The sequence below is a fragment of the Rousettus aegyptiacus genome, unplaced genomic scaffold, assembly GCF_014176215.1.
Source record: "Rousettus aegyptiacus isolate mRouAeg1 unplaced genomic scaffold, mRouAeg1.p scaffold_m13_p_2, whole genome shotgun sequence".
In the NCBI taxonomy this organism is placed as follows: Eukaryota; Metazoa; Chordata; class Mammalia; order Chiroptera; family Pteropodidae; genus Rousettus; species Rousettus aegyptiacus.
In genome coordinates, this window is record NW_023416295.1 from 112694754 (window position 1) to 112715247 (window position 20494).

Sequence of the window (20494 nt, forward strand, 5' to 3'; positions counted from 1 at the left end):
GAGTTTAAGAAAAGTTCCACTTCCGGTAACCCAGGAAGCAAATTGAAGATGGCGTCCTCCACAGTCAACGAGCCGACCAGAGCGGCTGGGAAAAGTGAGTTTCGTAACCAGAAGCCGAAGCCGGAGGAACGAGGTAAGGTTATGTGAGAACTGAAGCTTGGCTTTAGATGTTGAATCGCAGTTGTTTTCTTTCGCTTGCTGGGAACGTGTGAGGGTGCATTGAGACCGTTCTCTAAAGGTGAATGCCTATAATTGTTGGCGTTAGGGGGTATTGACTGGGTCTGCGAAACCTCTGACCTGTATGGTGTTGGCCACGGGTTGCTAACTAATTGCTTTTGATAGAGGCCCCAAAGTGAAAAGGTTGCGGAATTCGCCTTCCATAAAATGGTGAGGACTAAGAAATTGCGGACGGTACTGCCGGACCTTAGATTCGCGGCGAAGAGTGGAAGCTGTTGATAAAATGAGGGATGGGGTAGGAGTAGGAGGTCGTTATTTATTTGCGTGAAAGCTGATAATGAAGAAGTGAGACAGACGTAACGATGATGGAGAAGGAGCTATCTGGCGTGTTCCGAACGCTAGTTTGTCAGTAAAGAAATTTTGCAACATTTTTCACTATTCCCGTTTGTCAAATTGCTTAAGTATTAGATGACATAGCTCCTACTCATTAGACTTCCCTACTTTTAAATTGCTGTTTTCCTTTATAGTCTGGTTTTACCCATTTTCTTCGGTATGAATGACGGGAAGAGACGAGCCCCGGGCCTGAGCAACCATTCTTATTGTGTTAAAAATCTTAGAACTTATCATTCCAAAGGTATTAGAAAGGTATTAAAGGTGTTTTGTTGTTTTTAATTATAAATGTACCTAACGGAGTACAGTATATGTACAGCTTTAAGGAAAAAAAAATGATAAAGGAGGACTCAGACCATTGAGCAGAATAAAGTATTACCATACCGCAAAATCTTCCTGCAAGCTTGGCTCAGATCATATTTTTTCTTTGTGAGACATGAAGTAACTGTTGTACATCGTGTTGATCACTCTTCTTTTATCACCTATGCACAAAATGGTTTAATTTTGCCTGGTTTTGAATTACATATGAATGAAAGAGGATTGTAGGCTCGCTTCTGTGTCTTGCTTCTTAGGCTTAACTTTGTTTTAACAACCTGGGCAATACTTGAAGCTGTTTTGTTTTTTTCACTACTGTATGATGTTCCCTTGTATGAATATACACTAATTTATATTTTTAATCTACCATCAGGAGACGTTTGAACAGTTCTCATTGTTTGTTTTTATAAACAATGCTGCTCTAAACATCTTTGCACATATCTCCTGGTTTACTTGTTCAAGAGTTCTCTAGGTTTTGTACATGGGACTAGAATCCTTGAAGTGCAGGATATGTGCAGGCGATGCTAAATCTTTCCCAAAGGTTTTGTCCCAGTTTACACTCCCACTGGTAATGGATGAGAGTTCTCATTGCTCTACGTACAGACTAGCACAGCATTATCTAAATTTTGAATTTGTGTCATTTTGGTAAGTATAAAATAGTATCTAGTTGGGAATAATGAACTTTCTTACTAATGAGGTTGCACATCTTTTCATCTGTTTTTGGGCTGTTTGTACTTCTTCTATTGTGAACTACCTGTGTATTTTTCACCAGGTTTGTGGTGTTGTTCCCCCCCTCCCCCATAGCCATTGAAGTGTTTAAATTGGGCAAGGATTTGGTCAGATGTGTATATTAAGTAATGACAGTTGTAGATCTTGAGGTTGTTGAGAAGTGAATGTTATATGAAGACTAGCTAATTCTCTGTGATTTGAACCAGAAATAGCAGAATGGATGTGACTATAAGAAACATCATGTTTAAATGACTAGGGTGGCTAATATAGATTATAAAGACCAGCTTCTCAGACTTTAGAATCTCCTGAAGAGATTGGTAAAACAGATTCTTGGGCCTCATCCCTGAAATTCAGATTCAGCGGTCCTGGGGTGGAGGTCAAGAATTGCATTTCTAACACACTTGCAGTTTATACTGATGGTGCAGGCCTATGGGTCATACTTTGAATAGTATTGTTTTAAAGTATAGCTGTTGGATTTAAGAGGTTCATAAAATCCAGGACCAGGAGTTTTGATAAACAATGTGGGAGATAAGTTATGGCCTTTCAGAGGCATTTTGATTTAATGAGAGGAGACCTTTGTGTATACTCTTATGCCATTCACTTTTTTGGACTGATTGTCTTTTATAAAATGGGAAATAGTACTGGTTCTTCTCACCTTTAATAGTTGTCATGAAGAGTATATAGGAATAAGGCACATAAAAACTTTGGAAAGCCTAAAACCCTGTACCAGTGATTATTAACTGAAAGTGTACACCAGAATATCAACTTTTAAAAGTTTTATGTGCATGCACACACATGCAAATATATATACATATATACACATATTTAGGCTTCACCAGTAAAATCAGAAAATATTTAAAAGTCTTGTTAACAAAGTGGTGTTTCAGTCTTCAACTCTAACATAGCATATTGTAATAAAATTTTCTTGAGTACGCACTATCTGTCAGGCATATGCTAATTAGTGTGGATCCAAGAAGGGCAGCTTAAGGAACTTTGTCTTATGAGGAGACTGAACTCTTTACAGTTCATTTTGAATACAATGTGTTGATGATAATGATAGAGGGCTGTTCTTTAACTGTTGTATAATCTGAAAGGCAGAAGAAGAAATGCAAGGAGAATATTGGGAAGCTTATAAATGTATGCATCTAAATGTTCAGAAAGTGTCCAAAAGTAGGTTAAAATCTGATGTGTAAATTTTTTCCTGTAGATGAATCAGAACTCCTCACTGTTCCTGATGGTTGGAAGGAACCAGCTTTTTCTAAAGAGGACAATCCCAGAGGACTTTTGGAGGAGAGCAGTTTTGCAACTTTGTTCCCAAAATATAGAGAGGCTTACTTGAAAGAGTGCTGGCCCTTGGTACAGAAAGCCTTGAATGAACATGTATGCATATTTTTTCTGTATTTCTTTGAGATTTTGCTCTTGCTTATACTCTTACTTTTAAGTAAGTATATGTGTGCTGGTGGATTTTTTTTTAAAGATGCTGGCATAACTGGTTAATTTTATTCTTTTGGTATTTTAAACAGCCTAGATAAACTTTATTCTTGTAATCCATTTGTTTCTAGTTGTGTAATAGATTACTTTGAAAAATTTACATACATTTAAAATTGTAGGGATTTCATGGACTGTCTGAAACTCATCTGTGAACTTCAAGTTTTAGAATGCCTACTGTGTGCTATGGTGGTTACCATGTACCTGTACAGTTTGAGTGGAGGCATATTTCTGTCTACTTGCTTGATTTTCATTTAAATGGAAGATGTGGATGTGCCAACTTTCTCCTATTTGTTGCCGCCGCCATGCCCCTAGAGCAGTATTTGTTTTTCAAACTGTGGGTTGAAATCCATTAATGGATCCAGAAGTTGTGAGATAATGAGTCTTTAAAAAACGAATGTATCATATGTGGTAAGGATCATTTTACGAAGCTTTTGGTTCATTTATATGTGCGTATATATTTATATATGTACTAGGTTGTGATATAAAATATATTTCTTGAACTGTGGGACTGCTCTGTAGTTGTTTGTGCCCATTGGGTATGAGGGTGGCTCAGCAAACTGCAAGCAGTATTTTATAGCTGTCTACATCTGAGATTGGATTCTTTTTTTTTTTTTTGTAAACTTGTAGAGACCCAACCTTCCGTTGAATAGTTTTCACTCACTATGTTGAAATATTCTTTAGAATATGCTCGCAAGTCAGAAAATAGCATGTTTATTTGCTTTGTTGAAATCTGGTTCTTACTATTGAGAGTTGATATGTAATTATTGCTTCTTTCTGAACCTATGATAATTTATTTTTACTTTATACTTAGAAAATATATACCAGCCTGAAAAAAGTTTGAAAGGAAAAGTCCATGTTCACCCTAAGGAACAAATGGTGGATTAGAGTTGACCCCACATATCTTTATGTATTTTTTTTTACCTTAGCTAAGTCTTAAGTTAAGTAAGGCCTCATTTGGATTGATATATATATGTATATTGATATATAGGTAGGTAGGTAGGTAGATAGATAGATAGGTATTTTTGAAACTGGAGATAATCTTTACCCCAATAAGTACAAAGTTTTCTAAAGTCAAGTATAAATGGTTTCAGTTGCCTGAGTTTCTGTATTCTTTGAGGTATGAAAATAATCAAGAATTTTTTATATTAACTATCTACCTTTTTCAGGGAGGGATTTGATAGAATTTTAGAGAGAGCTTAATTCACAGTAATTAACAGATTAGAATAGGCTCTATAATTATCTAAAATTAAATTCATTTTTAGACAACTGCTTGTTTGCTCTTTACTTCTTGTAGCATGTGAATGCAACCCTGGACCTGATCGAGGGCAGCATGACTGTTTGTACAACAAAGAAGACTTTTGATCCTTATATCATCATTAGGGCCAGAGACCTAATAAAACTGTTAGCAAGGAGTGTTTCATTTGAACAGGTAAATTTAGAATTACTGAGATTTTGCTTTCTTTATGCTAGCATTCAAGACAACATATAACATTGCATCCATCCATCCCTGCCTGCCTCCCTCTCTTCCTCCCTACATAGAATTTTCATTATTGTGCTAGATGTCATCATGGGCTTTGAAAAATGTATTTGTAACAAATATCGATGAGCTATTTTCTCTATTTTTTCAAAAGGCAGTACGAATTCTTCAGGATGATGTTGCATGTGACATCATTAAAATAGGTTCTTTAGTAAGAAATAAAGAAAGATTTGTAAAAAGAAGACAGCGTCTTATTGGTCCCAAAGGATCGACATTGAAGGTAATTTTATCAGTAGAAAGCTTGAGTATCCTCCTCCAGCGTTAATTTTTCATATTTCAACTGAATTGCAACTTTTCATTCTTTTGATATAGGCATTGGAACTCTTAACAAACTGTTATATTATGGTTCAGGGAAACACAGTTTCAGCCATTGGACCTTTTAGTGGCTTAAAAGAGGTGAGAACTTAAGTTTCTTCTGTTAATTTTCAGCCGAGAACAGGTTAAGTAATTTGATTATAATAGTTTATTGGATAATATATTGTTTAATAATTATTGTATTTTTTTTTAGAATATGCTTTGTTTGATTTCCCATACTTTGTACTTCATTTGGAATTTAAAGGACTCATAGCTCCTGAGCTCTAACATACTATGCCAATTTTTGACAGTTACAGAGAGATCCATTTCTCAGACGGTTTGAAAACCATCACTCCATTCACTACAAATTTTAAATGGGTATTTAAGCTCTTAGTCTGTAGCATATTTGAAAAACATGATGTAGAATTGACAGATCTTGTTATTTGCAGTAACGTATACAGCCAGTAGAGGTCAGACTTTGAAAGCTTCTTTTCCTTTAAGATACATTTTCTTTATTGGAATTTATGTAGTGTTTACTTAATGTTTTCAGGAACATTTTATTTAACTTGTCAAATGTTATGAGAAAATCTGTGTTATCTCCTTTTGATGCTGCTGTTTTCTGGACCTGGCTGTGAAGTCTTGCTTCCTTTCCAAGGACTTTAATAATAACTCTGTTGGACCTCATTCTTGTGAATTATCTGTTCTGTTCTCATGCAGCAATGATAACTTTAAATATATTGAATACTTTATAGTTTTATAGAGTCAAAATATATTATCTTACTTAATTCTTACAACAGACTCTTGAGGTATTTTCATTTCCATATTACAAATGAGAAAGCTGGAACAGGAAAATTGTTACTTTCCAGAGTGTTGTACTAGTTGTATATGTCACATTTTTATAGTACAATTGAGAAACTTCATTGTACCCAAAGGAGGTTGATTGTTATTGAAAGATCTAGCAACCACAAAGAGCAGTTGAAAGAACTATTATATTCATTTGGTAGCCATTGCCTGGTTCATAGGATATTTTTGTAACATATTAACAGCCTTCAACCTTCTAGCTAGTTCATTAAAATCAAGTGACTAATTTATTTTTCTTTGCAAATTTCAGGTTCGAAAAGTAGTCCTAGATACCATGAAGAATATTCATCCAATTTATAATATTAAAGTGAGTGTTAATTATATATTGTTTTAACAGTGGTTGTCAGACCTCCTTTAGCTAAAGAAAGTTTTCTTGAAATTATATTTTTATGACAGTCTAGTATAGAACATAGATAAAGCCAGAGCTATTTTGGGTAAATGAGAGGCAGAATTCAGCCCACTCAGCTCTCAGTCCTGTTGTTACTTCCTTGGATACCTAGGTCTTTGTGGAGCCCAGTATTGATGGGGTCACTCTAATGTATTATATAGTTCTAATACAAGGAAAGCTTCATAGAATTTGTTGTAGATCGTATCAATCCAGTTTTTTTTTTTTTTAGATGAGTCTATGTGCTATGTTAAAAGATGTGATCTTTCAGAATCCTACCTTTTTCTGTTAAAGCCTGGAATATTTAAAATTGCATTAAAATCTTTATTATTTGGAATTTAACACTCAAATTGTTTAGTGTTAGCCTTTTGAGAGATAACTGTTATATCCCTGTGTACACAAGGTTTATGATTATACTTGGAAATGTAACCATGGTATAATGAGCTGTTTTATGATGGGTATTTGCAGAGCAGTTAAGTCGAGTAAGTTTGACTTATATTGGGACGTTAAAGATAAAGAGAGGTAGTCATGTATCTGATGCCTGGTTTACATTCTCTGATGTTTCAATGTCTATAAAGTTCAAATAGAATGGGGGAAATGTGAGAATATTGGTTTTGTCTGATCATGAGAAAGTTTGCTTTTTTTCGCCTGTGATATTTCAGTTGCTACTGAAAGTCTCCTATTTGCAGGGAACATTATTAAGAACTATCCCTGCTGTGATTAACTTTAAATTTTCAATGAAATAATGGTTGAAAAGTTGAATTAGTCTAATTTTCATCTCAATTTATTTTAACAGTTCTGCATTTCTTAATCAAAATTTCTAATGATTTTCTGATGCTTGGTTAATTAAACATGTTTAAGATTACATTTTTAATGGACTTAATTTAATTCTATCAGAGAGTAAGAACTACTCATTTTGTTAATTTTATTACTTATAAGAACATTTTTAATGTGTTAATGTGACAAATGTATGACTTTTACAATTAAAAATTTTTACATTCATGCATTGCATGACTAAAGACCTTAATGATTAAACGAGAGTTGGCAAAAGATTCTGAATTAAGATCACAAAGTTGGGAAAGATTTTTGCCACAGTTCAAGCATAAGAATGTGAATAAACGCAAGGAACCGAAGAAAAAATCTGTTAAGAAAGAGTATACACCATTCCCACCACCACAGCCAGAAAGTCAGGTTAGTATTAAATGCTGAATTTTGTTACGTGAGGGGAAAACTGTTATCGGTTTTGTTATTTGAGGAGAAAGCTGTTACAATCGGTTTTGTGAGAAATTTTATTGAGGAAATTGAGGGTGTGTGTGTGTGTGTGTGTGTGTGTGTGTGTGTGTGGAAATATAAAAAACTGAAGGTAAGTATAAATAGCCTTATTTTGAGCTAAGTGCATGGGGGTGGGGAGGGGTTCACATTGTGAGCGTAAACTATGTCAAGGTGGTTGGTGTCACTCGTGTTTCTATAGCCACTGTAAATGTTCTGTGGATAAAATATCCAACAATTTAGCCCACAAGTCTCTCTACTCTGCTTTAGCATCATTCCTGTGACCATGAACTATATGGCTACTCCAGTTTTAAAATCATAAATTCTAATAACTCCTTTTTTTTCTAAGTAATGAATTCCTCTCATTTTGTCAACTGTCTTCTGGCTTTGTTTCCTTTCCAAAACTTCCTTTTCTCTCTTGCCCATCATTGTTTTCTTTCATGCTCTATTTTCCTTCAATCACACCTGTCCAGCAAACTTTAAAACTTGGATCAGTCATAAAACTCGACTTCTTTCCCATAATGTGGCTACCAAACATAGATGGAAAAAGTCATCTCTTTGGATTATATCCACTATAAATTTATGTTTTCAACACCAGATAGGTCCTCAGTGTTGTCTGACAGTTCTGTATATTCCTCTTCATTCTCTAGCAGATAACGTTGCATTTTAGTTTACTGAAATATTTGAGACCTTCAGGCAAGAACTCTCAGCTTCCTCTTCCTTCACCTCCATTTTTTTCCCCATCTGTACCAGTCCTTTCTTTACCTGTTCTTTTAATTCTATCTTTACCTATCTCCTGAGGGATCTTGCTTTATTATTCCCTCCCTTATTGTTCTTCTCTTTCTGCTCATTCTTTGTCCTCAGCATATAAACCTATCCCTTCCTGGGTACTGTCTTCTACACAGCCCTGTGTGAAGTTTTCCAGAGAAGGTTTGAGGAAAAGTCAAAGAGAAAAAAAGTTAATGATCATCATGGTGAGAAAACAGTGGAAGTGTTAGATCACGAGGCCAAGTCTAGAAAGGGAAGAAATTGAAGTCAGAAACAAACTGATAGTTGGGGGAAAGTGGAGTGATCCAGTTACTAAAACATGCTTCCATATCTCCTGCTATATTACAATGTCCCATACCTGTGGTAAGTAATTGTCTTATCTTTCTCCTCTACAACTGTAAGCTTCTTGAAACAGTGATGCTTCAGTGGGCTCATTCTGCCACTTGTTTGCTAATTAATTAATCTGCGTATGCCTCAGTTTACCCATGCATAAAATAGAGATAATAACAGCTATCTCAAAGAATTGTTAATGACAAGTAAATTAATTAGTAATTGTAAAGAACTAACAACTGTAAAGAGTTTAGAACATTGCCTTAGATATATCAATGCTATATAAGTGCAAGACAGGTTAGTTATTAGTGTTAATTATATATTGAATGAGTGAGCTGTAGCTCTCTCTGATTAGTATTTCCTTAGTCAACAAGTCCTGACAATTCTTGATTTTCATTTTGCATGCCACTACTTTTACTCTGGGCTTTTATCTCTTCTCTTTTCTTCTATACTTTATAAAATGCTGCTTTGGTCTCTTTACTCTTCTCAAAAACTTCAGTCATTTATAAATCATATCCCGTCTCCTTCACTAGGTAGTCAGGTTTCTTCAAACTTCCTCAAAATTGTCTTTCCATTTTCCTCTTAAACTTTCCTGAATCATTGACCATTCACCCCACTTAAAGCAGTCTGTTGTGTATTTCATGAACACATCACCTGCTTTCTTACCTCCATGCTTCTGTGCCTGTATTCCCTTCAGCCTAGTGTACATTTCTCTTTTTTTGTTGTTCCCTTTATGAATTAACCATAGATTTTTGACCCCACTGTCTTTACCTCAAGGATATTGTGGCTTTCTTAGGAAATAACTCATCCGCATTATTTCTTATGTGATTGTAAAAACTTATTTCAACAGACTGATAAAGAATTGGCTAGTGGTGAATACTTTTTGAAGGCAAGTCAAAAGAAGCGACAGAAAATGGAAGCAATAAAGGTAACATTGTCTAACTCACAATGTTAATAGCAAAATTCACAGAAACTTGAATTTTTATTTAACTATAAATTGTTTTACTAATGTATTTTTTATTAATAATGTAGGCCAAACAAGCAGAAGTTCTCAGTAAGAGACAAGAGGAAAGAAACAAAGCTTTTATTCCACCTAAAGAAAAACCAGTTGTGAAACCTAAGGAAGGTAATATTTGTTTTCTAACTCTTCATAAAATGTAAAAGTTCGTTATATAAAAAGTAAACCCATAGTGAATTTGTCTTAATCTCTTTGAGTGTTAACTAAAGAAATAACCATATCTTTCATCAGTTTTCTTAGCATTTCATTAATCACTAATCTTAGGGACAGGAAACACCTGATCTCTTATCACCTTGAGCTAAAGGGCACCAACAAAATAGGAAGGTGTTATTCAGGGTCTATTAAACAGATCCTCAGAGGAAACACTCTTGTGTCTTGTCTTCCCTAGTCCTAGCCTCATTTTGATTCATCCTTTCCTCGTTTTACATTTTCTTTTCCTCCAGTAACATTTATATTACTCCTAAAGTAACTCTACAAAGTGCCCAGTAGCACAATGAGGATAGGGGTATCAGTGGCAGCATTGTACATGACCTGTTGGTCAAAACCAGATACAGCATTACTATTTTAGTATCTTATATTACACCAGTGTTAACAGCTATAAAAATACTATATTCTGTGTAGATCATTGGCTATGTAAAAAAGTTAAAAATGTCAAACATTATATTTCCAGTATGTAAAGTCAGTTATGTACTTTGAAGGTAGTTCAATAGTAGTTTAATCGCAGTTTATTAGGGTTAAGAAGAAGCTATTCCACTATAGTGCAGGCTTCAAATCTTTGCTCCTAAAGTTGCTGGGTAGTTCATAAGATGACATTTCATCTTGTGATTCTTTTATGCTCTGAATACTGTTCTTTAAATGGTAAGAACAAGTTGTGTGTTTTCACTGTTTCGTTTCTCTATTTTGTTGAAGCTTTTGGCATTGATTGGGTGGTTGAGTTCTTTTAGAAGGACCTCTAAATACTTTAAGATTACTATTTTTATTACCAGAATCTTGTTAAATTCTACTACTCATTGAACTAATATTTGAAAACTTTTAAGTTTGCATGTGGTATTAGATGAAATAGATTTTGACCTATAACTTCATGATTAGTTAATATTATTGAAGCTATAAGGACTACAAGTGATAGTTTTCATGAAATGTAATTTTAAATTATTTAACATGCAAGATGGAAAAATGGCATGTTAATGAGTACTCTAAAGTTCCAAAAGAGAAGATTATAAGTAAAAATAATCTAATCTCAAGTATAATTAATGGGAAATGTAATTTTGGTATAGTTGAATTCAGTAATTGGTTCATAGAGTTAAACTAATGCCATTTTCATATATACTTTCACTAATGTAATTTTAAAGTACTTTATTTTATGACTTTTTTTTTCTCAAAGGAATTTCCAACTTTTCTTTAGGCACATGGCAGGTGTTTTATATTTTATAACATGACCTTCCACTTGTAATAGTATTCTGAAGTTATTGTTCTAAATACATATTCTTTACATTTTATTAGCTAAAACCTAAAGAATTACATATATTGTGTTTTTAATTTGTCTAGCTTCTACTGAAACTAAAATTGACGTGGCTGCCATCAAGGAAAAGATTAAGAAAGCAAAGAATAAGAAACTGGGAGCTCTTACAGCTGAAGAAGTTAAGCTTAAAATGGAAGTAGATGAAAAGAAAAAGAAGAAAAAAAAGTAACATTCAAAACAAAAAAACAAAAAACAAAAACCCCAAACTAGAACTTATTGAGCTATCTCCTTTTGTAAAGGATTTTGAGATAATAGGGCATTAGTTGCCTTATACGTAAGAAGTATACTCTAATTACTTTTTTCTGAGTTTGTTTTCTTCTTTTAGTGTTTATGTATACAGCCGTTCTTTATGAATATAAATTATATTCTCCATGTGTTTTCTTGAAAAATTTTATAATAGAGAGTGGTATATATGTCTTTGTATACATTGCAAATGTGTTCCAGGCAGGTTTTATCTAAGCATGATTTTAGGAATAATTCCTTAGATTGTTTACATAAACATTTCAAGATGTGGCTATTGTAATTTTTCATCAAATCTAAGGTCTGATGCCATTGGTTAGTCTTTAAAGATAATTATATCGCATTTGGTTTTGAGGAAAATGTGGATTTTTCAGTGCTCTCTTTACTGATAGCAAGTACATCTTTAGGCTTATTCTTTTTTGTATTCTCATTTTATGTTTTGTTCCAAGATTAAACCACCCATAAGCAAAAAAAAAAAAAAAAAAAAGCAAGACCTTTTAAATCAAATCTCTTAATTCTGTTCTGAGTCTGGGAAAGTGATAAACTAGAAAGACCTCAAATTGCAAGAGAGTAGGGGAAAAGCAGATTACTTAGAGTTGAATCAGCATGCAACACGATATGTAGAAATGTTTTTACTAATGAGGGCTAGTGGAGTGATTTAGAATCACCTAAATCTAGTGCACTTTACGGATTTAGAAGCTGAGGCATCTAGGACAAGGTTACTTACTGAAAATCACAGCTTTGGCAGCCTGAAAAACAATGCTCATTCATAAAAAAGTGGGAAGTAAATGTGAGTTTATCTTAGAGAGTTAGAAGTTAAACAGTTTCTTCTTTTGATTATAACTTTATTGCGGTAATACATATTTTTCTGAAATGTTTTAAAATTAGAAATACACCCAATTTTTATTAAGAAAGGGAAGTCATATATGAATGAGTTTTTAAATTTTTTTCCTGGATTGTATTAGTCCCAGAGAACTAAATGAGGCTATTTGTGCTTGACCAAAATTATAATAATAGCAGTCAGTATTAGAATTGGTGGACTAACAGTGAGAAAAAGAGATAAGTATCTATTGCGTGTTGATATCGGCAAGTCTGGATACACAATAGAGTAGTAACCTGTGAAACAAGCATACGATATCCTCTTAAACGCTGTTTCTCATAATGCAGTAACATAATTCACAAAAATTTTAATGAAACAATTTAAGATTTATATACATACGTGCAACTTTGTCTCGCTGTGGGTTAGCTGTAAAGTCAGAAGAAAAAAAATTTTAAAGTAGGTATTGGTGAAGTTCTTAATTTTAAAAGTCAAGTCTCTTTAACCATTAACTTACTTTGGCCTTATTGCAGTGATTTTCAAAGGTTAATTCAAGATTTTTTTGTGCTAACTGCACTAAATATTTTTAACTTTTTATGTAAACTTTATATAAATTTTTTATGTACCATTACCATGAATGGAAAATCATTTTATCTACCATAGCAGATAATAAATACAATTGAATAAAAAAAAATTAGAATTTTAAAATAAAAATAGAGTGAGCAATTTATTAAAATATTTTCCTAAAAATAAGTTCTTTCCTTAGAAAAATGAACTGTTTATGATCAACCAGTAATAAAGAGACAGTGGCCTCTTTTTCATCTATTCCAGTATGTCATTAAATTATCAGTAGTAGGGCATTTGGCAATAATAAAGTCATAATTATGCCTTTTTTTTCACTGAGCTTTATGACATTCAGAATATGACATTCAGAGCACTAGAAAGAAAACTCCACAACTGCCTTAGCCTTCTTGATACTTATTTTTATTAAATAGACGCCTTTTTCCACACCAGTTCTCCAGATGCTATTGGATTACTGTGGTAGAACCCCAGGAGCTGACGCTCTGGTCACTTGCAAGCATCCCTGATCATCATACCTGTCACTGGACTTTGTCTGTGGTGAATTACTATGAAGCTGTTGCTCCTTTAACTTTTCTTGGTGGCAGTTATATCCAGTGAAATCAAGAATGGTTATCTTAAATTTAATTTATAAATGTTAAATATTAAACTTAAATATTGGAACAAGTGTACCCATGCATTGGGTAAAATCATCTTGTGTACCATCAGTATAGTCAGCACGTTTTGTAAAACCATCTGGATTTATTGAACCTAACAGCACTGTCTAGATGACCATAAAGGAATTTTTCCTCCAGTATTTGCAATAATTTGTCAGAGATAAAATGTGTTAAATAAAAGTATTTATCCTCTAACCCTTACCACCATGCAACTTAGTATGTATTTTCTCTTGAACTTTCTTAAGAGCTCAGGGGCTTTTTATTATCAGACAATAGCTTTAGTTTTCTGAATTTTTTTCCACAAGTTAGAGACTATTTCAAGCTGGATCTCCAGGATCAAAAGCTTAAACTCCAGCAATTCTGTTGTTATCATTGTGTTGTTATTACTAATTATCTAGATTTTTAAAAGGAAGGAATTTTTTATTTCTAAGAAACATGCACTCAGTGTTTATTTGCCAGCCAGAATAGGCTAGATACAAAGGTGAATTAAGCATACTTCCTACTGTTTGAAATGGAGAGTCCAGTGGGTAAGACAGACAACTAACCAATGGCAACAATCAAATTTAAATAATTTTAAATAATTGTCTCAGTTTTCATCACCGATGTTAAAGAAGCATCATGAGAAGTGCTCATGGGCATAAAAACATCACCTAAAAGTTTAAGCATAAAAGACCCACCAAAATACCAAGAGTAAACTCTAGACTTGAGATTACAGGGAGGATGAGTTTGAGGATAATAGACACTATTGAGTGTTATTGTATACCAGGTTCATGTTCTATATATAAATAATTTCTTTGAAGTGTTCCACCAACCCTGTGAAGAGGTCAGAATGGTGGAACTGGAAATTGATGGGGCATGTTGTTTCTAAAATCTATGGTTTTAACTCCTAGGTCATACTGCCTAACTTAGGGGGGAAATGTGCTTTGTAGTGTTGTAGCAACATGAAAAATTCAGTTAACGCTTCTCCGAGAAGAGATTCCTTGCTCTTTGGCTACATGTTGCTGAGTCCTCTTAACAAAACTGATAATGAGTGAAATAAAGAGTGATTGAACTGGGAGAGAGCTGGTCAAGACAGTTGCTGTACTTGTAGTAAGAGGAGAGCTCAGTGTTTACAAATCAGGAAGAAGGGAACAAGCAATTTCAAATAATTTTATACTTTTAGACTTGGAAGGGACCTTAGAAAACATGTTAAGCACTGGAACACTTTTGCCAGACAAAATTTATGCAGTTAAATTTGGTCCATTTTATCCTGCCTCTGCTTTAAGCGCCCTACTCACCCCTGGACCTCTGAGGAGTTCAGTTGGTTACTGATGTGGACCCAAAAGTAAAACCATTCAGATGAAAAAGAATGTGCCCAGAAGAGGAACCATAAATAAACTCTTGGCCAATTATGTATTAATATCTCTAAATTACAAAGCAAAATTTTGCTGGAAGTTTAGTAAAACATCCTTGACCTTGAAGTTATCTTCATTGGCCTTCTACACTGTTCCTCATTAAATTGTTTTGCCAATTGAAAGTGCTAGGTTGTAGCTTTGTTTCATTTATTTAGTTCTACAGATGAAAATGTAAGCTTTGAATGCCTCGGACAGGTGGTATCTCAAAATTCAAAATTCTTTTCTTTTGGATATCTTTGTTATGCAAATTTTTGATCTTGCCGGAGTTAGCTAATCTTGATCTACAGTTTCCAACACCATAGTCATTTTTTTGTACTGATTAGCACTAACTAAAAAGGATATTATTCGCTTCTTTAAATTTATCTTAAACATGTATTCCTTGGACAATAAGCCATTGGTTTGATTGCTACTAGCTTCCCTGAAAATAGCTATTCAGATAAAACATGCTTGCATTCTTAACTGTAGAAAGTTACAGTAGTTTCGAACATATAGTATTATTGGAGATTGGTTCTTTTACTCACCACAGAGATTGTCCAAACAACTGTCATTTGGGTGGCAAGCACTACAAGTGGATCCTTTTTTATATGGCCAAGTTGGGTAATTTCCTCTATAAAATAAAATTGTCCATTAGGAGAGAGATTTTTGTTGTTGTTGTTTTGCAATGGCAATTTACTATGAATCCTTGACTAAATCCATAGGATGGAAGTCCACAGATTCAGAGGGTTAGTAAGAAGTGGAGAAAGGAAAGTGGAAATGGAAACCTGTTAATATTCAGAGTTCGTTCAGTGTGCCTTGTCTATTAACCTATGTCTTAATTCACATTACCTCATTTAATTCTTAAGGTGTCTCTGGGAGAAGTTATTTTTATTTGTTTTGTAGACAAGGAAACTATAAAGCTCTAAGAAATTAATTACTATGTCCCAAATCACAATATATATCACAATATGTATTAGAATGAAACTTAGATTTGGCTGGCTCCAGGGTAATGCTCCCTCTGCTTACTGTCTGGCCTATATAATTACTGCCATCCAAAAACCCGTCCCTCTTAGAAAAGGTATATTGACCCACATTTAGTCTTCTCAGTCTAAGCCTCTATAGTTTTTATTGGATAGAAGCCATTTGGCTGGGTAAGTGCCTAACAAAAGAAATAAGAGATACAAGGGAATTTCTAAAGTGTAATTTGTTTTCACATAAAAGATGTGATATAAAAGATAAAATTACTAAATACTCCTCCTGTGCTAGGCACTGTTCTTTAAGTATAAATGAATTATTTTTCACACTATCCTTACAAAGAAAATGCAATTATTTATCCCTATTATAGCTAGAGGGTGAGGCACAGGATAAGTAATTGACCAAAGTCATAGATTAAAAAATGAAATAATACCCAACATTTTATTTCTCCATAAATATCTTCAGAGTAGTAGTGATGAGAAGCTGTGTATCTATTTCAGTGAACCCGCCATTTTACTAATTCTTTTTGGAACTCCACTTTTGGAAAGGACTTAACTTTTTTGCCATGGTACCCTTTGGCAGCCTGGTGGAACCTATGGATTCTTTCTGAAAATTGTTTTAAAATGCGTAAAATGAAGTTCATAGGAATATAAAAGAAACATCGATTATCAAAATGGTAAAAATATTTGTGATGTAGTGATATGTGCTTATTAAGTGTTAGATACGATCTAGCAGGGAATCTAAATTTCAAAGTAGTCATGACTAAAAAAACTATTTTGTGACAATCTGCAGCAACTAGAATGTGGTATGAAAATATTTGTGCTATTTACAAAGATACAGTAGTGCTGATGCAAAGTCAAGTGATGCTATGACTTGGAGTGTTACTTTTCATTGATAATGAAATGTTATTTTCAGTTGAAGTTAGTGAAAATAAAGATGTTACTTTTTCCTAATCCAAGTTCATGAATTTACCTAATACATTTAACTCCAAAGTTAAGAACTCGCCCTTTAGAAATATTAACAACTCATTTCCAATCCAAAATATATGTTCTAATCTCATTTGTCTCCACATTAATTTAGGTTGTTTCAGAAATTAAATTTAACCCCGTGCTTACCCTACACTAAGGAAAATAGTCAAAGGAATGTAGTAAAGATTACAATAACAATCAACAAAAGATGTCCAAAATGGACATTAATGGTCATTGGAATATCTGTCATTGTTAAAAAGCACTTAACCATTGGTTAAGTTCTAGAATGTTTTTAATAAAATCACTCATCCTACTTCGTTGTTTAATCGTGCATGCCAGACTGTAAAGAAGAGGGGAAAATTGCTACTCCAAAAACAAGCTCAAAGCAAGGCAGTTGCGAGTTCTAGGGAAGCGGCAGAAGTCATCTTGGGGGAAGCATGCTAATGGAAAGCCTGAATGGGGGAAGCATGCTAATGGAAAGCCTGAATGGGGGAAGCATGCTAATGGAAAGTCTAGATGGGAGTGATTAAGACAAAGGGACCTAAAACCTGCTGTTCAATAAAGAAGCAGAGTTTTAGTGTTTCCTCTGGTAGCCTGAGAGAGAGAGGGTTGGAGCCCTGGGGTTCTGGAGAAGAGAAAAGACAGCTCTTCAAAGAAAAAAAAATATGAGTAAGGGTCCCCAAGGCAGGGGTGGACAAAATCTATTAAGTACTGTAAAAATCACATTTCCACTCCTGTGTTATAATCTCTTCCACTAATCCACTCTGAGCAAAGGTCTGTTACACAGGATAGCCTTGCTCAGTGAGTCCAAGGGGAATGAAGGAGAGAGTTGTGTCTGGAAAAATAGAAATCAGACCTGAAGCAGACAGGGAGAGGGGTCAAAACCATACTGGGCAATGGAAATGAGCATGATTCCAGAGCTGGAATACTGGTGACTGGAGAATCAAGCACACCACACCCCATTCTGAAAGAATCTCAGAAGCTTTGGGGAGGATACTGGACTTAGAATTGCATAAAATGGGATCCTACAATGTTTTGAATATAGAAGAAGAAAAGCTCAGAAGAAAGTGAGGATATTCTTAGTTGGTCTCTGTGCTTCCCCACTTACGTCCTCCAATCCATCCCCCATTCTTCATGCAGAATTGTCTCCACATGTAAAGCAGGCCTTCTCGCTCCCTCATGTGATGTGAAAAAAACGAAATTTGCAAAGGCCTACAAGGCCCTGCGAGATCCCAGCTGCCTCTTTCTCCCCAGTTTCATCTCATTCAGCAATCCAAGTACTTTGGTGTCCTGACTATTTAATTCTTCCCATGGGAGCTTTGCAGTTGTTTTGTCCACAAGACAGCTGTTCCTGAAGTTATTCACATGTCTTGCTCTTTCTCATTCTCTATGCCTAAGCCTAAACATAACACAGAAAGCTCTTGATCATTTTAGCTCAGATAAGGGCCCCAACTACAGTATTTCTATCACCTTTATTACTCATCATAATTATTTACATTTTTATTGCCTATCTGCCTCATAAATATAAATTCCATAAGGGCAGGGACTGTGTTTGGCTTGTTCTCCTTTGAAGCCGAGTAAACAAATGTTTGTTGAATAATTGAGTGTATGAATGCATTTAATTATATGAATAAATGAATGTTAGTCCTTTTAGAAACATTATATCAGGTTATAAGTTTTAAAACTTAGTATTGTTTATAACTCTGAAAGCAAGTAAAGTGACTCTAACCCAAGAGAATTTACATTTGTATCTCTTAACAGTAATAATTATGAATACATCTCAATCACCATTGCCAGGCATTGCATATACTTATTGTTTTACATAGTTTTCTCATATAATTTTCATAACTACTCTATAAATATGTGCTATTACTATCCTGATCTTTTAAGGAGGAAACAGAGTCAGAGATTAAGTAACTTGTCTGAGGTTACACAGTAAATGAACCAAGATAGTAGGTCTCAAAAGCCTATATTTTAACCATTAAGCTATACATATGTCATGAAAATTAACCATGGATTGACCTATGGTTTTGACTAGTTTTTCCTGAGTTTCCCTTATTTTCCAACTCTGAGGTTTTTAAGTCAAAGTTGTTATCTTCTGAATGACACTCGGTTTTAGTCCCTGAACTTCCATACCCACAGTCAGACTATCAAACATCTCTTCTGCATGTTACTACAGGTAAAGAGAGAGGTTTCTTCTAATAAGTCTTCAGGAATGCTGTAGAATGGTAAAGTCCAAATAAAATTCAAGGGCAACAAAGAAAAAATTGATAAATATATTTATACATATAAAAATTGTTATATATATGACAAAGGGTTAAAAGCTTCAAAATATTTACAACTACAATAAAGCATTAAAACCACACTAGTAGAAAAATGAGTAGATCATCTGATTCACAAAAGAAGAAATTTAATTCGACAATCAGGTGAAAAAGATTTATAATCACTAGTAATCAAAGAGATGCAAAAGAAAACACGAAATGCCGCTTTCTATCAGATTAATACTGACAAATTATAATATCCAGTATTGATATGATAGTGGAGGATAATTTAGCACTATGTATTTTTAAAAATTTAAAAATGATCACATCTTTTACTTAGGATACCATTTCTAGGAATTGTAGGGAAATAGACGTGACCAAAGACTTATGTTCAAGGTTGTTCATCATAGATTTAAAAAAGAAAAACAGGGAACAATCTAAATTCTTCAGTAGGATAAGCTGTTGTGTGACCATGAAGAGCACAGACTCAGGAGTCAAACAGCCCAGGTCACAGTCCACCACGACCTTCACTAACTGGGCAACCTTGGGCAGGCTGCTCACTCTGTCAGTGCCTCAGCCTTCGCATGTAAAACAGGGACAATAACGGGACCTATCTCCCAGGCTTTTTATGAAAACAAAATAAGTTAATGTATGTGAAGCACTTAGAGCAGCACTTAGTACATGTAGTAAGCATAAAAGCATTCTTCTCATTATTTTATAATTATTGACATCATGCTTAAAATTTTAACAAGAAAAGTGCTCATGGTATAATTTTAAGTAAAAAATAGAAAGTGTGTTTTCCACTATCATCTCAGTTTTTTAAATATGTGTATGATGCATAAGCCACACATATATATATGTTTAAAGGAAATTGGAGATGTCATATGTCTTCCCTGTTTTCCAAATGGAGGAAAACTATCCTTTTCAAAAACTAAACTGTCAAAGTGAATAAGTTATAAAAATTGAGGAATTCAATTCAGAGTTATTGTTGTGAAAATTGTGTAAAATTTGCCAGGTTTTTAATAAACCAATAAAGATGAGGTAACATCAATCCTCCCATTTTGTGGTGTTATTACCATATCCAATTAATCTATGTCCCTGAAAACAGTTTTACTACTCTTAAACATGTATTTGTGTGTGTGCTTATATAGTATTTTGAAAGGTATACATGCACATACACAAACACATACAAAGAAAAATGTACCAGAATATTAAAGGAATAAGATCTCTGGGCAGAGAAATTAAGGATAATGTTAATTTTCTTTTCTACACTTTATTTAGAGTTTCTGTAAGGAAGATAAATACTTCTAAAGTAAATATTTAAAAATTTAGAAGGAGGTCGATTTGGGCACTTACGCTGGTCCATAGTTGCATATAAAATGTGCTACTTTGTTAAGAAATGTACGGCCAACAGAAACACTTTGACAGAATTGTACTGCGCAGCCAACTTTGTAGCTATCTGCCCAAACAACCTGAAAGAAAATACGGATTTTTAACAAGAGAAAGATATAAATGAACATTTGAGTATGATTAGGCTTCATAAAC

General features: G+C 34.1%; 2 protein-coding genes across 2 annotated transcripts in view; one reads left to right on the top strand and one right to left on the bottom strand.

Annotated features, from left to right (window-relative positions):
• On the top strand, positions 1 to 13576 carry KRR1 (KRR1 small subunit processome component homolog). The gene is made up of 10 exons (XM_016125433.2): positions 1 to 133; positions 2819 to 2991; positions 4397 to 4531; positions 4734 to 4859; positions 4952 to 5035; positions 6045 to 6101; positions 7200 to 7370; positions 9397 to 9474; positions 9579 to 9672; positions 11110 to 13576. Exons 1-10 carry the CDS (start codon positions 49 to 51, stop codon positions 11250 to 11252), a joined length of 1146 nt encoding a protein of 381 aa, XP_015980919.2. The 5' UTR covers positions 1 to 48; the 3' UTR covers positions 11253 to 13576.
• The window catches only part of GLIPR1 (GLI pathogenesis related 1), a 17049-nt gene continuing 8656 nt past the window's right edge, over positions 12102 to 20494 (bottom strand). The window contains exons 3-6 of the mRNA XM_016125434.2: positions 20306 to 20421; positions 15291 to 15376; positions 12543 to 12569; positions 12102 to 12439 (exon numbers count right to left, since the gene is read on the bottom strand). Coding sequence (XP_015980920.1) covers positions 12309 to 12439; positions 12543 to 12569; positions 15291 to 15376; positions 20306 to 20421 — 360 coding nt within the window. The 3' untranslated portion in view covers positions 12102 to 12308. The remainder of the gene's footprint in view (positions 12440 to 12542; positions 12570 to 15290; positions 15377 to 20305; positions 20422 to 20494) is intronic.

Coding starts and splice junctions, on each gene's coding strand:
- KRR1 (XM_016125433.2), top strand. CDS start 49: ATGGCGTCCTCCACAGTCAACGAGCCGACCAGAGCGGCTGGGAAAAGT. Junction 7,371..9,396: donor CACCACAGCCAGAAAGTCAG/GTTAGTATTAAA, acceptor TTATTTCAACAG/ACTGATAAAGAATTGGCTAG. Junction 9,673..11,109: donor AGTTGTGAAACCTAAGGAAG/GTAATATTTGTT, acceptor TAATTTGTCTAG/CTTCTACTGAAACTAAAATT.